This window comes from Sodiomyces alkalinus (genome assembly GCF_003711515.1).
Source record: "Sodiomyces alkalinus F11 unplaced genomic scaffold SODALscaffold_3, whole genome shotgun sequence".
NCBI lineage: Eukaryota > Fungi > Ascomycota > Sordariomycetes > Glomerellales > Plectosphaerellaceae > Sodiomyces > Sodiomyces alkalinus.
In genome coordinates this window covers 1,889,170-1,904,625 of record NW_021167081.1, presented here as the reverse complement: position 1 = coordinate 1,904,625, position 15,456 = coordinate 1,889,170, and the positions used below count along the sequence as shown (strand labels likewise).

At 50.5% G+C, this 15,456-nt stretch overlaps 6 protein-coding genes across 6 annotated transcripts in view; 3 read left to right on the top strand and 3 right to left on the bottom strand.

The window, feature by feature from the left end:
• Positions 1-3,397: 3,397 nt before the first annotated feature.
• SODALDRAFT_332199 (alpha/beta-hydrolase) lies at positions 3,398-5,334 on the bottom strand. The gene has a single exon (XM_028611641.1). The coding sequence runs from the start codon at positions 5,022-5,024 to the stop codon at positions 3,759-3,761; it is 1,266 nt and encodes a 421-aa protein (XP_028467848.1). The 5' UTR covers positions 5,025-5,334; the 3' UTR covers positions 3,398-3,758.
• A 785-nt stretch (positions 5,335-6,119) lies between these two features.
• Positions 6,120-7,030, top strand: SODALDRAFT_332198 (hypothetical protein). The gene has a single exon (XM_028611640.1). The coding sequence runs from the start codon at positions 6,503-6,505 to the stop codon at positions 6,878-6,880; it is 378 nt and encodes a 125-aa protein (XP_028467847.1). The 5' UTR covers positions 6,120-6,502; the 3' UTR covers positions 6,881-7,030.
• Positions 7,031-7,642: 612 nt separating this feature from the next.
• Positions 7,643-8,446, top strand: SODALDRAFT_339350 (ribosomal protein L36e; the record flags this gene model as incomplete). The annotated part of the gene is made up of 4 exons (XM_028612850.1): positions 7,643-7,699; positions 7,876-7,976; positions 8,194-8,275; positions 8,363-8,446. 4 exons carry the CDS (start codon positions 7,643-7,645, stop codon positions 8,444-8,446), a joined length of 324 nt encoding a protein of 107 aa, XP_028467846.1.
• A 346-nt stretch (positions 8,447-8,792) lies between these two features.
• On the bottom strand, positions 8,793-10,405 carry SODALDRAFT_343916 (hypothetical protein; the record flags this gene model as incomplete). Its single annotated transcript, XM_028613140.1, has 3 exons — positions 8,793-9,580; positions 9,641-10,200; positions 10,269-10,405. 3 exons carry the CDS (start codon positions 10,403-10,405, stop codon positions 8,793-8,795), a joined length of 1,485 nt encoding a protein of 494 aa, XP_028467845.1.
• Positions 10,406-11,151: 746 nt separating this feature from the next.
• On the top strand, positions 11,152-12,592 carry SODALDRAFT_293728 (proteasome A-type and B-type). The gene is made up of 4 exons (XM_028608724.1): positions 11,152-11,367; positions 11,439-11,457; positions 11,515-11,966; positions 12,069-12,592. Exons 1-4 carry the CDS (start codon positions 11,365-11,367, stop codon positions 12,210-12,212), a joined length of 618 nt encoding a protein of 205 aa, XP_028467844.1. The 5' UTR covers positions 11,152-11,364; the 3' UTR covers positions 12,213-12,592.
• SODALDRAFT_332194 (calcium-transporting ATPase sarcoplasmic/endoplasmic reticulum type) overlaps positions 12,293-15,456 on the bottom strand; it is a 4,033-nt gene continuing 869 nt past the window's right edge. The window contains exons 3-4 of the mRNA XM_028611639.1: positions 12,764-15,387; positions 12,293-12,707 (exon numbers count right to left, since the gene is read on the bottom strand). Of these exons, the coding sequence (XP_028467843.1) occupies positions 12,617-12,707; positions 12,764-15,387 (2,715 nt within the window). The 3' untranslated portion in view covers positions 12,293-12,616. The remainder of the gene's footprint in view (positions 12,708-12,763; positions 15,388-15,456) is intronic.

Here is a 15,456-nt window from a genome sequence, read left to right as displayed (position 1 = left end):
CATAGTCTATATAGAAGAGGGTTTAATTAAGAGTTCCTCCTACTATAGCTACGGCCCGGCGCCTTAGTCCTGGTTATTCCGGCTCGGCGGATTAGGTATAGCACGTGGGGTTTAGAGTCCTATTAGCGCGGGCGGTTCGGGTAGCCCGTCGTGGCCGTTAATAGTTATATCGGTATTTAGTAGTTCCGGCGCCTTTAGAATAGTACTAGCTACTCCTACCCCTAAGTCTAAACCCGTAGACTCTACTTAATCTTTAGAAGGTACGCTATTAGATAGACCGGCGAGCGGTTTTGCTTATAGGATAAATTCGGTATCCTTATCTTCGTAGTCTTTATAGGTTATAAACTAATTCCTCGCCTCCGCCTCCGTAATTTACTCTACTTCTTCGAGCTTCGAGTTATAAAACAACCGCTTATTAAACTACATATTACGCGTCGTTATAACCTTCTAAAGCTACGGGATCTATATCCTATAGATATTATAGGTAACGTATCCTATAAGATACCTAATATAGCCCCTCGGTTAAATCTTCTATATCTTTCTCTCCCTTCTAGCCTCCCTATTCCTATTTAAGGGATAGGCGCGGTAACCGTAGATATAAATACTACTCTAATCTAGCCGTAGGTTAGCAGAATACTCTTTTATCTTAAGCGGCGCGTGCTTTTTAAACTATAAGTCTAATACCTTAATAGGAGACTTCTAACCTAAGCGCTACGGTAGACTTATATTATAAAGTTACGCTACCGCTCTTATACTCTCCGGCTATATAAAACCTAGAAGATATACGCCGTTTAGTATAGCGTTAGACTTTATAACGATAGCTTATCCTGCCCTCTTAATAGTATTATTCGGTTTATAGGTATATAAAGGCGCGATCTTTATATCGATACCTTTTATACTCGCCTATAGCTAGGTCCGCGAATCCCCTGCTATATACACAATTAAAGGCTTATTATCACTACGTATCTTATAGACGTATAGATTAAACTAACGCGTAACCTATCTTTCGAACGCTTCGAGGGCGTTATAGACCGTAACGCTGTTTTTCGACGCTAAAGGTAATATATAAATCGAACCACTATACTCCTTCTTAATAATAAGGAGATAATATATACTGTTATAACTCTCTGGTAATTCCTGTAAATCCTAATAAATACACTAGAATGGCCTAGGCGAGCGGTAATCTAATAGTCAATAAAATATAACCTAATAAACCTATATTTAAGTATAGGTCTTATACTTAATCCGCTTAATACCTTATATTAGTATATTCTGAGCGTTACGAACTAGTGCTCGGAGAGCTTCTAGTCCTAGGTGGCCGGCCCTTAGATACTATAGCCTCTCTTCGTTAATATAAGGATAAGGGGAATCTCGAGATAGTCGAAATAGCTTCGGAAGTGGCGCTCTTATCGGTCGATCGATAGCTACTACTAGTATATAGATATAATCGTAGCTTACGGGAATCACGCCTTATAGTATTAGTTAAACGTACGGGTAAGAAGAAGAACAGGATAAAATTAGCTTATACTAAAGAATAGTTATATTAAAGCGTTATAATAGCTTTAATACAACTACGCTCTTATCTGCTATTCCGTATCGTAGTAAGTAGTTATATCCCGAATACTAGATCCTAACCTTATATAATAGAGCTTCCGAGATAATATTTATATAAAATCCCTCCACCACGACGACGTCGTTAAGCTCTAAATCGACTTTTAAAGCACCTAATAGTCTATTAAGAAGGCCCTTAAAGATCCGTTTACCTTTACCGATAATAGGGAATTCCGTAGTACCGGATTTAATAATACCGTCTATTAGGACGAAAGATCCGGGAATAAGTAGGTCGATTAAATTAACTAAGTGTATCGCGCTATAGTTATCTAAAAGGGTACTATATAAAAGCGGGTAAGCGCTAGATCGTAACGCCGCGTAAATACCGGGAACTTTCCCTATATCGTAAATAAGGGTTAGATCTAAGATAGTTATAATAACCTTTAAGGGGTATCTATTACCCTTATCGCTACTCTTACCGGCGTTTCCCTATCCCTTCTTTAATAGGGTTTCTCGTAGACTTTTCTACTTTTATTACTATAGCTCTTTCCAGATTTATTCGATATAATTATTATTTATCTGCACGGATAGCTACTACTCGTATTTACCTATAAGAGTATACTCTACTCTATTATAGAGCTCCGGCTTCCACGAATAGGTCCTATTATAGGGGTATTTATACCCCTTACCCTTACCTTTCTTCCCTTTTCCACTACTATCGTCGTCTTTATCGGAGCGGTCGCCTAGGGTAGCGTAAACGCCGTACCTAGTTCTATTAAGGCCAGGAGCGCTTATAATCGCGTTAAATTCACGGCCGTATATTAGGATATCGTTAATTACTTTATCCTTATTCTCCTTACGGATTAATTTGTGGAACTTAGCCTTTACCTAAGCCGGGGTAAAACGCTACCTAACTACGATAAGGAAGTTACGGATAGCTATAGAACCCTTAACGTCGTTAACTTTATACTAACGATAGCGCCGGATAAGAGTATTCCACTCCGTATACTATACTACCACCTTCGTATTAGCTTTTCGGGTATCCTAAAGGTGCTTATCGTATACTCGATAAACCTCCTTAGCTAAGAATAATGCGCTAGGAGCGAAGTATTTCTTGAATTCTTTTATCACTTATCGTATCGTGAAGTAACGGTTTTATTTCCCCTCTTCGTAGCTAGGGTACTTCTTAATAGCTTCCTTAACGGCTTATTAATAGGTAGAGGTTTTAATAGTCGCTTTAAGTATGTAATTAGCTTTATTAAGCGCCTTAATCGATCGGGCGAGCTTTTAATTATATACCATGACCTTATAGCCTTCTAGCTTAATGAGCTTAATTAGTTTCGATATAGTAGGAGGGGTCGGCACCCCGTTAATAACCTAGGTGTGTTTTTCGCGTAGCTAGTTAATAGATATAGACATAACGTACTCGGGTCGGTCGTCTAGCTACTCCGGCCTATTAGGGTCGAGTAAGGCCTAGACCTTTATACCCTACGTATATAACTTAATATAGAAGATCTAATCGGCCTATTACCTAGTAGACTCTAGTCGCGGTATACTAAGCGCTTCGGCGGTAACTTTAAGCTTCGTAGATATAGTTTATAGTAGGGGTTTAGCGAATAAGGGCTTTTCTAAGCGAGAGAGTAGGGTAGATACTCCTTAATTAGCTATAGAAGCACACGTAACGGGTAGAAATAATATATAGGTAATAGATTAGCTAAAAGTTACTAGTAATAAATACTACTACCCGGGCTTATAACTATTAGATTAACGGGCGTGTAATCCGGCCGGAGCAGAGATTTAATAGATATATAATTATATTCGTTGTATAAAGGAAAGAAGAATAGGAAGGTGTGGGTGTTCTAAATATATCTACCCCTTTTCCACGCGAGGAATATAGGGCTAGTCCAGCTAATAGAAACACAGAAAACAGGCTCACGTGTTTTAAGTGCGATATATACGGCACCCACGAGATAGGTAATAAGCAAGGTACTCCGTACCACGGAGTACGGATAGGTACGAAGTACGAAACGCAGATAGAAGCGTCTGATCGAAGGAACCACCGCAACTGCTGTGCTACCGATTCTACACGTATTATCATCTCATCATACAATCCAAAACGCGCGCCTATCGTCCTCAGTTCGGTACGGCATGTAGCCACAGTCTCGTCCAGTTATTTCGCAAAAATCCGTTGAATCGTTGCAATTTAATCATAGCTCAGCTGAGTGTGCTTCCTCACCACCGCCACCGCCACCGCCTTCGGCCTTTTCTCGTCCCCAGTTGGCTGGATCGCCCCCAGGTACGCATAACCCGAGCCGCCAAAAATAGTCGCGATGGGCGAAAAACAATTGCCATAATCTGAAGCGAGCCGGGATCCAATTAAAGCGCTCTGCGGCCACGGCGTCCTGGCCTTCGCCGGTGCGCAAGACGTCGGTGGAGTCGTCTGCCGCGACAGATACGACCCGACCTTCATCCCGCGCGATGCAGTTCTCATCATAGTCACCACGGCAGACGAGCACATCTTCAACTGAAGGCGGCAAGTCTTTCTTGCTGATGAAGAATTCCCCTCCGTGGGATGAGTATCCCCACTCGGCGGGCGGCAGCAATGGCACGGGATCATCCGCGTGCGTGACACGGCGGTACTCTCTCTCGGCCGCGTTTATTTCATCCGCGGCACTCAGCTCAAAGACGGCGTCGAGGTAGTCGCATAGCTCCTGGTTTCCGACTCTGGGCTCGCCAAACGTGGTCACGACCGTGTCCCACCACCCGAGCGATACTCGCATTTCGAGAGCTGCGAGCATGGCGACCGCGCCGCCGAGGCTATGTCCAACGAGCCGGATGGGGTACCCCGGATATTTCTGACGCAGGGCCTTCATCTCCGGAAGAACGACGTCCCGTGCCTGCCGCCACGATGCTAGGAAGCCGCTGTGGACAGTGCAATTATCGCACCGATGAGAGGGCTTGCGCGGTGGCTTACCCCCGCCATCATCTGGAGACGGGTAGGGCACATATTGCTGCGGCATCGTGCTGAGGTCGATAATCGTGTTCGCAATGCTATAGGTGCCACGGAAGGCGACTATGATAGCCTTCTCCGCCAAAGGATCGTGATTCCCTTCTCCGGCGTCGGGTCGGGGTATGCCGTGGTCAACGGCAATAAACCCGCAGCTGTCGCTCATGAGGATGCCCGTTTGCCATGTCGTTTCAAGAGTGAGAGTCGGGAATTCATTGCAGCGGGATGCACACTTGAAGGGCTTCCACATGCCGGTGTTCCCGACACAGTAGGTGATGTCCACGAGACGGGACAGGCGTTCTAGAGAAGAGAAGACTGCGACAGAGACTGGCTGTGGACTGGCACTAGTAACCAAAGGCTCCTGGAGAGCGGCGGAGGAGAACGAGACGATGCCCAACAGCCATATTGCCAACAAGAGACGGAAGACGCGGAGGAGCAGAAGACGATTTTGCGGACTGAGGTGCATCGTTGCAAGGGATGGATATGAAGACCATTCAGGGGTTAGGAGTGTCAAGAGAATCGTCGTGCATTTGAATTCGACCCCATTGCGGCATGCAATCTCGCGAGCGCGATTGAATGCTGTAGGTCCAGGGACGAAGCGAAGTTTCAGGATGTCGTATTTAGTGTTGGGATGGAGGGAATATCTATCTCTGTTGGCTTAGCAGCCCAGATCTAAGAGGCACCTGATTTTGGGGACAATTGACTGGAAATGACAGCAGGCGAAACTCATGAGGTCGGGTGAGGTCAGTTGATACAGAGTAATTACGAATACTGGGTCACAGCAACCAGGGTGCAGGTGATCCAAAAATGCATTGGTGGCAAGGGGTTGGAAGCTTATTAAGCCCCCCCACTTCAGTCATTTGGGGCCGGGGTTACGCGAAATAAGTCAGCTGCCAAGACCTGGAGCCGATCCATAGGTGTGGATGAAGCTCGATTCGACTGTGAAGGAATGATGTAGCCAACACCTGTAATGGATGGTAAGAAGTATAACTTCTGTTCTTTATCAAGGAAGCCTGAGGGACAGAAAACCGGTCGGGTATAGACCAGTATGTCTGTCCGTGTTGCACCACAGCATCACGTTACGAGGGTCTTGGAGGGATAATGAGATGTACGGAGTAACACAAGCATTCATCTTGGACGAACCGTTTCATCGCCTCATATAGAGGAGTAAGTACTCCGTACCGTATATCCAAAGCAAACAACATACACTGGGTCATTGGTTGTCTCTCAACAAGCGCCCGGCTACGGATTGGATAATACGGTGTACACGTGTGAATCAGTGCTACTTGTCAGTCACTCACAGCCCCGTAACTTCAACTCGCCACTCAATGTCTTAGTCTATATGCTCTGTAAGGGCACTCCTTGCTTCCGTACTTGTCGGTCTATTCCCCATAGGCATATCTTTTATTATCTCGTAGTTGCTCAGACAACAAGTATTTGACTTCATTCCAGAAGCTCACACCCCTTGGCAACGATAAACATAACCTAAGATACCTTAATCAACTCGCACCCTCGCAAGGAAGCTAATAGGTAAGTCGCCAGCCTGGATTATAGCTCGCCCCTTAAGTGTTACGTTGATTCCCTTTTTGGACTATTAAGTGCGCGGCAATACACCAGAGATCAGCGGGCTCCTACCGCTTTCGTGACGTCCTTAGTCGTCTAAATGTGCTACTTGATTATTGGGTTTTCCCCTCTCTGCAAGGGGCAATATGCTTGCTGTCCGTTGAAGTAACAAATAAAGCCTGGAAGCATGCATCCGGATTTGAACCCCAATGCTATTCATGTACCGAGTGCCCTGAACCAGTTGCTTTGTTTGAGTTTTAAGGTTGTTCAACTGCGAAAAAAAGGAAACCCGCAAGACCTTCGGCATTTCTCATCGTAACCATTACCGCAACGCAACGCACAGATTAAAGGCCGACCGCGAACGAACTGCTTATTCGCAAGATGAACCAACTTCTTGGCTTTTTGCTTCTGGGTGCTCCGACGGTCAACGCGGCTATGGCGGCGTATATGGCCGCCGTCCCTCAGAGGATCAGAGCTCTGGTTGAAGCGCACGAGTGCACCCTCCCCGCCGAGTTCACCATCAAGAACTTTTCTGGAAACCCGGACGACGGGGGTGACACGCTGAGCCAGTTCGAGTTTAATTTCCAGGACGATGAAACCGACGTCTCGACACTCTGCCAGTTCAACTCCAGCTCCGAGGCGATCATCATCGGGGGAAGGACCGCGCGATATGCCTGTAATGATCCACTGGTGCAGTTCATCTGGCAGGATGCAGCTTTGACCATGATTGAAAAGGCTTGTCCGGATGAACAAGGGTAAGTTCAAGACAACGTCCGCCCAGTCATTGTTACAGTTCGCCTGCCCAACGAGTACTGATGATGTTCGTGAAACAGCCAGGCAGATTTCGAAGCAGCTGGAACCGCACCTATCGAGATTGTATGCGGCGACGGCGGCAGCAATTCCACACGTGCATGCGGGACCGACAGCAACTGCCATGCGGCAGATGTCCAGGCTCAGTTCTTCAGCTTTTCTCCAGTCCCAACCTGATAGTGGCGATATACGGGCCGGTGGGAGGAGCTAGGAACAAACGAACATCCTCGCAGTCTTGTTTCTCATGACAAGGGCCGCGGACCAGTGTTCGAAGGGCACCGGGATGCCGGAAGAGACTGGCTTGTATGATGGGTCTTCAATCAAGTTTCATATAAGTTCTCAATAGAAGACGCGTATACGTAACGCATGGTTTGCTAGACACTTATCCCAAACCATGGAAATAGGGACTATGACCGCCTCATCGGGCTCCGTCGTTAAAAAGAGCGAGGTACCTTGGTATATTAAACCATTTGGAGAATCAACAAGGCGATAAGAGATAGGCTTATCTTATCTACAGAAAGTACCGAACATGCTTAGTTCTGTCATCGCTAACACAAACACGTGACCCACAAACCCACACGCAATTTTGCGAAACCCGCCAAAGTACCCGATCCACGCTGCCAGAAAATCTATCTTCCCCGTTTCCTCATCCGCCCAACGACAACCACCTCGACAAATCCGCCCATCGTCGACCGACAACCACCGGCAACAATGGCGAAGGAACAGCCCACCCGTACCGGCCTCGCCGTCGGCCTGAACCGTGGCCATGTACGTGTCTCACCTCGTGGAGGATCTCTGCGCCGTGTCCGCCCGACGATTCCTCCTCGCTGAAATATTGCGAAAGAGGAAGAGGAGGGCTCTCGGCACGAGATGTCATCATCACCGCTGCAGACGATGGACATCGTAGTAGGCTGACTCGGTCCTTTGCTTTTCCCTTGTAACAGAAAACCACCCCTCGCGTCTCGAAGCCCCGCGTCTCGTCGCTCAAGGGCCGTCTCAGCAAGCGCACTGCCTTCGTGAGGGACATTGTCCGGGAGGTCTCTGGGTGAGTACCACTTTTCTTACTGGACTGTTACATTTCTAGTTGGACGGCCCCCGACTTCGATCGGCTGCTAAGCAGGAGGAATTGGTGGAAGCGGCCAACGCTTCATAAAGCATTCTTATGCTTGGCCGACGATCGAGCTCGGGAGGGCCTGTTTCTACAGTAACTAGTTTCGCAAAAGGCGATGGAATGTGTGCTGAACCAGTTCTCTCAACAACAGTCTTTCCCCCTACGAGCGCCGCGTTATCGAACTGCTCCGCAACAGCCAGGACAAGCGCGCCCGCAAGCTGGCCAAGAAGAGGGTGAGTCGAACACGAGAAGCAGCCTCAGCTGCTAGTATTCCATCCTATCATATCGCATGCTGACTTGGTGTCTTTCTTTCCACTTAGCTCGGTACCTTCGGCCGCGCCAAGAAGAAGGTCGATGAGCTCCAGGGCGTGATTGCCGAGTCCCGCCGCACTGGCCGCGAGTAAACTATGTCACGAACGATTGGGGATGATATGTGGGACGTTTTATTATTTTCAATCATGGTCTCGGCGTGCGGTCTATAAAAGACGGATCTTTTGTTGGAGTCCCCGCCGTCAGGACTCGCTGGGGAATTCCACGCGCTTCTTCTGCCACACCAAATAGCAAGTGGCAGCTGGTCATGACATGAAAAAGAAAAATACCAAGCAATACACATCTTAAAAGATCAGAGCTTGTCCCATGGCGCATCATGAAACCCATGAAACCAAAGGATACGTGACTTGTAATGATACGTTATGATTCGTGAGTTTGGGCATCAGATGTATTATGTGCCTCGTATCAACTTCGCTATCGCTATTTCTTGCCTGGAAGCTTAAACCACTTGGGGAGCTTCTTAGCCACACGCTCAGTCCGGTCGTTGCTCTCCGGCTTGGATGGCTGTACTGCCCGTCCGCTTTCCTTGCTATCATCTGCCTCTTGGGGTATATCTGGCACTTGGACGGCTTTTGCCTGTTGTGCGATGCTTCCCTTGAGGAATGGCTGTTTCCGAACGTCAACTGAGACGGTGCTATCCCAAATGAAGTTGACGAGTACGTTCCGCGTCAGCTTATAATTGTGAACGAGGCGATAATCCGCATTGTCAGAATTTGTAATGATTGTTCTGGTTCCGGGAAGGACAAGCTTGAAAGGCTGGCTGTCGTGTGCCATTACGGAGCGTACCGCTTTGTACAGCAATGCTCCTGTGGCCTCGGGACCGAAAGACCATTGAGCTGAGGTGTTGTCAGGGAACCGCACTTTGATGGCAACGGAAGAGACGGAGGCAAGTCTGGCTTTTTCAGCATTTGCTCGGTCCTCGAGCTCCTTGTCCGATAAAAGGCGCTTATTCTGGGACGCCTGCTGCAGGCGGATTTGATGAAGCTGAGCGTGGGCGACGGTAGGGCTGAAGTCGGTCTCTGAAACCGCCGCCAGAGCTGCGGCCGGGGTGGTGCCTGTTGGGGCCTGGAAGACACCGACTGGCTGTAACGGATCGGAAGGACCGGGGTAGTCTACATCCATGGTATCTCCTCCCACAGAGTGGGACTGTTCTGTCGAGGCGGCCGGAGCGGTACTTTCTGATGGTTCCTTCGCGGTGTCCTCACTTTCTGCCTTGGTGCGATCTTGTTCCTCTGATGTCGGGACGGATGGTGGTGTAGAGTCTTCACCGAGAGTTGGGGCTGGCATGGCCGTGGATGCAGAGCTGGCCGTGGTCGGTTCCTTGCGAGGCGTCTCGACGTCGGGGAAGTGCTGGCTGATCTCGCTCATAGCCTCATATAGTGTCTTTTCCGTCAACCTGAATGACAGGCGCATCAGAACGCTTCCCGAATTGTACCCCAGCTGTGACAAGGTCTTCTGGAAGTCCGAAAAGGAAGCCAGCTCTCTCCCCATGATATTGAGTACTGGCGTCTCGTAATAGAGCTGGCCACTCCCGCTCTTTGCCCCGGTATCGATGTTGGCGACCCCGCGTGCAGTAAGGTTCAAGTTCTTCCCCTGGCTGGCGTTCCCGCTCTCGAACTGGCGCAGCACTTGCCATACGGACAGATCACTAGGCAACTTCTCCACCAAGCGACCATTGGGTGTGACGCTGGATTCCGGAGGAGGGAGTTGAAGTGCGACCGAAACGGCAGACGGTGTTTTCGATTTCTGAACAAGTTCAAGTTTCGCGCCGGGGCTAAGCCCAGCTTGTCGCCAGACGATGGACAGGTCGACGTTCTTCTGCTTGTGTCTGGAAGGATGACAACGGTTAGCACCGGTCTTGGAAGAACGGCCGATGTGTCGAGTTGAGATACTTACTTCAAAAGATACTTATCCGCTGGAAGACCAAGCTTCTTGCAGGCCTCCTGAAGAACGTCCGTCATGTAGGTGCCTGGTGTGACCTTGACCGTTGCCCGGCGCAGGTCTGTACCGATGACAGTTACATGCGAGGCCATCGTAGCGGAATAAGCTGCTGCGTTGGTTGATCCAAACGTATGGTGAAGTCTCGGGACGGGAAATAAGAGGTTGATCGACCGCCCCGTTACCAACTACCTCGGACGTGTCGGCCTGTGAAGGTATGCAGTAATATGTTGTCGTGGTGGTCGGACAGAGTCTCTGCTTAATAGCGGGGTATTCTTCTGACTATCGTCATAGGACACGAGTACCTATGCTCAACTGCTTTTTAGGTTATGCAGCACTCGAGTCGAACCTGGGAGAAAAAGAAAGAAGGCTTGGTCGAGGCACCGAGAGTACGCGTTATGCTTGGCTTAAGTTTTGGCATCAGTATGACAGCGAAGGCAAGGTACGCAAAAGGTAGGCGGCTCCATCCTCATTACCTACCTTACCTAGACCTTATGTTCACATACGGATAGTTCTGCGGGTTTCTCCTTACCGTGTCTGCCGGCCAAACTGGGTACCTCGACATGATGTTCTGCCCCGTAGCAGACGAAGTAGTGTACTTCGTAGCTTACCTGCGCCGCAAGTCTGATCCGTACAAAGTAACTACAAAGTATTACTTCGGCCACACACGGCAAGCCATGCAGTTATGTCGTAATTAAAGTACAGACACGGTACATTGAGCCTACCCAAGCACTTGCGAGGGAAGCTCGGTCCAATCATGTTTGCGACGAGCCTTACAACTGTGGACCCAGTCCAGCTGCCGCGCCATGTCACGTTTGCCTTGCTCCCAGCTTGCTGTTACTCTCGACACCAGAGCTTTGAATCCATCCATCTCGACGACGTCCAATTCGCTTCAGCACAAGACCACCGTGGGACGACAACGACAAGTGACGACGGTAACGACGAGTGCCACGCTCATTCCATCATTATATCGACGAGACGACGAGGGGGCGCTGTCGGATAGCTTCCCTTCCTCTGTTAGATAGTCAGCCCTCCGGTCGACTAAGTGCCCCAGATGGTAACTCGCATCCTCCTCCCATCTCTCCTGTTTCCTCGTCCAACTGGCTCCCAGCTAACGTCTGACTCAAGTCTTCTCCCTTCTCCATAAGTTCGTCTCATTCAACCCTCGCGTATTCTGTCTCGCGCCTGGTCTAACGATTCCCAGATGGCGGCGCCTGCGTCGCCATGGTCGGCAAGGACTGCGTCGCCGTAGCCTGCGATCTCCGCCTCGGCCTCCAGGCCCTGACCGTCTCCAACAACTTCCCCAAGATCTTCCAGTACGGGGACGTCTTCCTCGGCCTCACCGGTCTTGCCACCGACGTGACCACCGTCGCCGACCTCTTCCGCTACAAGACCAACATGTACCGCCTGCGCGAGGAGCGCAACATCGCCCCCCGCACCTTCGCCAACCTCGTCTCCTCATCTCTCTATGAGCGTCGCTTCGGCCCTTACTTCGTCTCCCCCGTCGTGGCCGGTCTCGAACCCAAGACTGGCCAGCCCTTCATCTGCGGCTTCGACAGCATCGGCTGCATCGATTTCGCCAAGGACTTTATCGTTTCTGGAACCGCCTCTGAACAGCTGTTCGGCATGTGCGAGAGCTTGTGGGAGCCCGATCTGGTGCGTTTTTTTTTTCCTTTCCAATCTCTCTCTCTCTCTCTCTCTCTCTCGCCTCTGGGATGCCTGAAAGCTAATTCCTTTTGCCTGGCACCGCTTTCACAGGGTCCCGAGGAGCTGTTTGAAACCATATCCCAGGCGCTTCTCAACGCCGTGGACCGAGATGCTCTCTCCGGTTGGGGCGCCCATGTCTATATTATCGAGAAGGATAAGGTCACCAAAAGGTTACTGAAGGGCAGGCAAGATTAATGCTCGAACCCCTACTTGTTTGTACCGGCCCAAGGCAGAGGAAGGCCGGTTAGTTGTGCGAGAAGGAGGATAAGAGCATCCGGGGAAAATTATCCGGGCATACAGCTAGCTGGTCCGTTCCCGGAAGGGGACTATTTAACAGTTTTTACCGTCGGTACCAACAGAACGCGCCGTCGATCACAATAGAACTGACGGTATCTATCACGCTTTCGCGTTGAACGACGAGATTACCAAGAATCAGACGCCCGCCTTGACATGATGCCTCTTCGGCAGGACTTCGCCAACATTGCCCAGCATATCCCTCTCCTTTGACGGAGTGGACTGTATATAATGCTATGTGCTAGATTCGTCTATCGATTTTTAACTAAAGTGACCGTCTACATACACGTGTATTTGGGCCTCGTCTACTTGTTCTTTTTTGCTTCAATCCGCTCTACATGTGCCGACTGCATGAAGAATCTCCGCTCAATGAATTTGAGACACTCATCAATCAAGCTGTATCAACAAGTTAGCAATTGGTAAGAAGAAAAGGGAGAGGAACGTCAACTCACATGACAGGCGCACTGATCCAGAGAACAGCCTTCCATTCCAACCAGCTCAAGGGAAGAATCGAGAACAACTGTTGCAAGACCGGCGTATAGAGCAGAGCAAAGTGCAGAGCCATGGAGAGTGAGATGGCATAGACAAGCATCATGTTCTCCCAGAGGGGGAGGGTAAGCAGAGACTCGCTAGAGGACAGCGCATTCATGGCGTTGAGCATCTCGATGACGACGAGAATCGACAGGGAGACGGTCGTGGCCGACTTGGCCATATCGTTGTTAAACATCTGGCAGCCGATTTCCGGAAATTCGGTGGAGCAGCGATGGAACCGAGTCAGCTGACTGAAGGTGATCTGGGGTCCCTCGGGATTGTACATGAACCACCAGGCGTATCCGGCCACAGTGGCTAATCCGACGTACGTGCCGATGATGAGGTATCGGATGAAGAGCCAACCGCCGATCAGGGCCTCGTCACGCTTGCGAGGTTTGCGCTTCATGATGTCGTTGTCAGGGGGGTTGAAGGACAGAGCCGTGGCAGGAAGCCCGTCGGTAACGAGGTTGACCCAAAGGAGCTGAACGGGAATCAAAGCTTCGGGCATACCGATGGCGGCGGTCAAGAAGATGGACACGACCTCGCCAATGTTGGACGAGATCAGGTAGCGAATGAACTGCTGGGTGTTGTTGTAGATGGAACGACCCTCCTCGATGGCGATTTCGATGGTAGCGAAGTTGTCATCGGCCAATACCATGTCGGCGGCGAGTTTGGCCACGTCGGTGCCCGAGCCCATAGCGACGCCGATGTCGGCCTTCTTGAGAGCAGGCGCGTCATTGACGCCGTCACCAGTCATGGCCACCACTTCGCCGTGCTGTTGGAGCAGGTCGACCAGCTTGGACTTGTGGCTGGGCTCAACGCGAGAGAAGAGGGAGGCCGTCTTGACGACTTCCAGGGCTTCCTGGGACGACAAGTTATCGAACTCACGCCCGGTGTAGCTCTTGCCCTTGAGGTCCTCGTCCGGACCGAAGACGCCAATCTGACGGCAGATGCTCTCAGCCGTGTTGCGGTTGTCTCCAGTGATCACAATGACACGAATGCCCGCGTCTCTGCACTTCCGAATCGAAGCGGCAACCTCCACCCGAGGAGGATCCAACATGCCAACAAGACCCAGAAAAGTCATGTCTTGCTCAATCTGGGCGTATTCGGCCGTCGACTTGGCCGACTTCAGAAGGGGATGGCCACTCACATTGTCGACGCTGGCGAGGGCAATGACACGCAAACCCTGGTTACCGTACTCGGTGATCTCCTTCAAGATGAGCTCAGCGAGCGACCGGTCCAACGGCTTCCGCTTACCATCCGCTCCGACAAGGGCATGGGAACAACGTTCAAGGACAGTCTCGGGGGCACCTTTGACGAGTAGCTTTTGCTCCTTGCCATTCTGAATAAGAACTGACATGCTTTTACGGTCCCGAGAGAATTCGTACGTAGCAAGTCTAGGGCAGCTCCTCTCGTAGTGAGCACTGGCGTGATGCAGGAGGGTGTCGGGTGAAGCATTTTCCGGTGCGGTAGGGCCCAGCTTCTCGGCCAGAACTCGCAAAGCGCCTTCAGTGGGCTCTCCGATGATAGAATAGACACCAGATTTGGCATCGTACGCAAGCTTCGAGTCGTTGCAGAGAGCAGCGACTTCGGTCATCTGGCGAACGGTGGACGAGGTGCGGGGCAGCTCAACTACCTTCTGGCCGTTGAGCTGGATCGCACCCCTCGGACAGAAAGTTGTTCCCTCAACCTCGAGCTCCACGAGACCGGTTCCGGCGTCGTTGATATAGACAGCTCTGCTGACACTCATTTGATTGGTGGTCAAGGTACCGGTCTTGTCGGAACAAATGACACTACAGCTGCCGAGGGTTTCGACGGACGGAAGACTTCGCACAACGGCGTTCTTGGTGGCCATTTTGCGAGTTCCCAGGGCCAGGCACGTCGTGATAACCACGGCCAAGCCTTCGGGAATAGCGGCGACGCCAAGAGATACGGCAATCTTGAGGTAGTAAATGGCACCCTTCGTCCAGCTGCCATGGGACGGATCGCTGAAGTGAGGGATGTTGATAAGCCAAACCAGGATGCAGATGACGGTAATGACCTTGGCCAAACTGTCGCCGAAATCATTAAGCTTCTGCTTCAGGGGGGTCGGCTCCGAGATTTGGGCGGTGATGCTCTCGTGAATGTCGCCAATGGCCGTATCGGCGCCGGTCAAGACAACGACGGCTTTTGCGCGGCCGACAACCACAGTGGTACCCGAGAACAGAATGTTGATCTGGTCTTGCAACACAGCCTTCTCATCTTGGAGGACGGCGGTATGGTCCTTGCCGACACTCTCGCTCTCTCCCGTAAGGATTGCCTGGTCCACGGCAAAGGCGTTGCTTTCGATAGAGATGACGCGGCAGTCGGCGGGCACACGGTCACCAACATTGACAATGATGATATCGCCAGGAACCAACTCCTCCGCCTTGATGCGAGTGACCAGACCATTTCGTAGGACATTGGCCTCGTTGGCCGAATATTCTTGGAGTGCCGCGATGGCTTTCTCGGCGCTGCTCTCTTGCGAGACACCGACGACGGCATTGAGGATCAGAATGGTCAAGATCTGGCGGCAATGGTTAATTCGGCATGGTTAGTGCTCGAACACTTTGGGTCGGAATCAATGTTGGGGGGG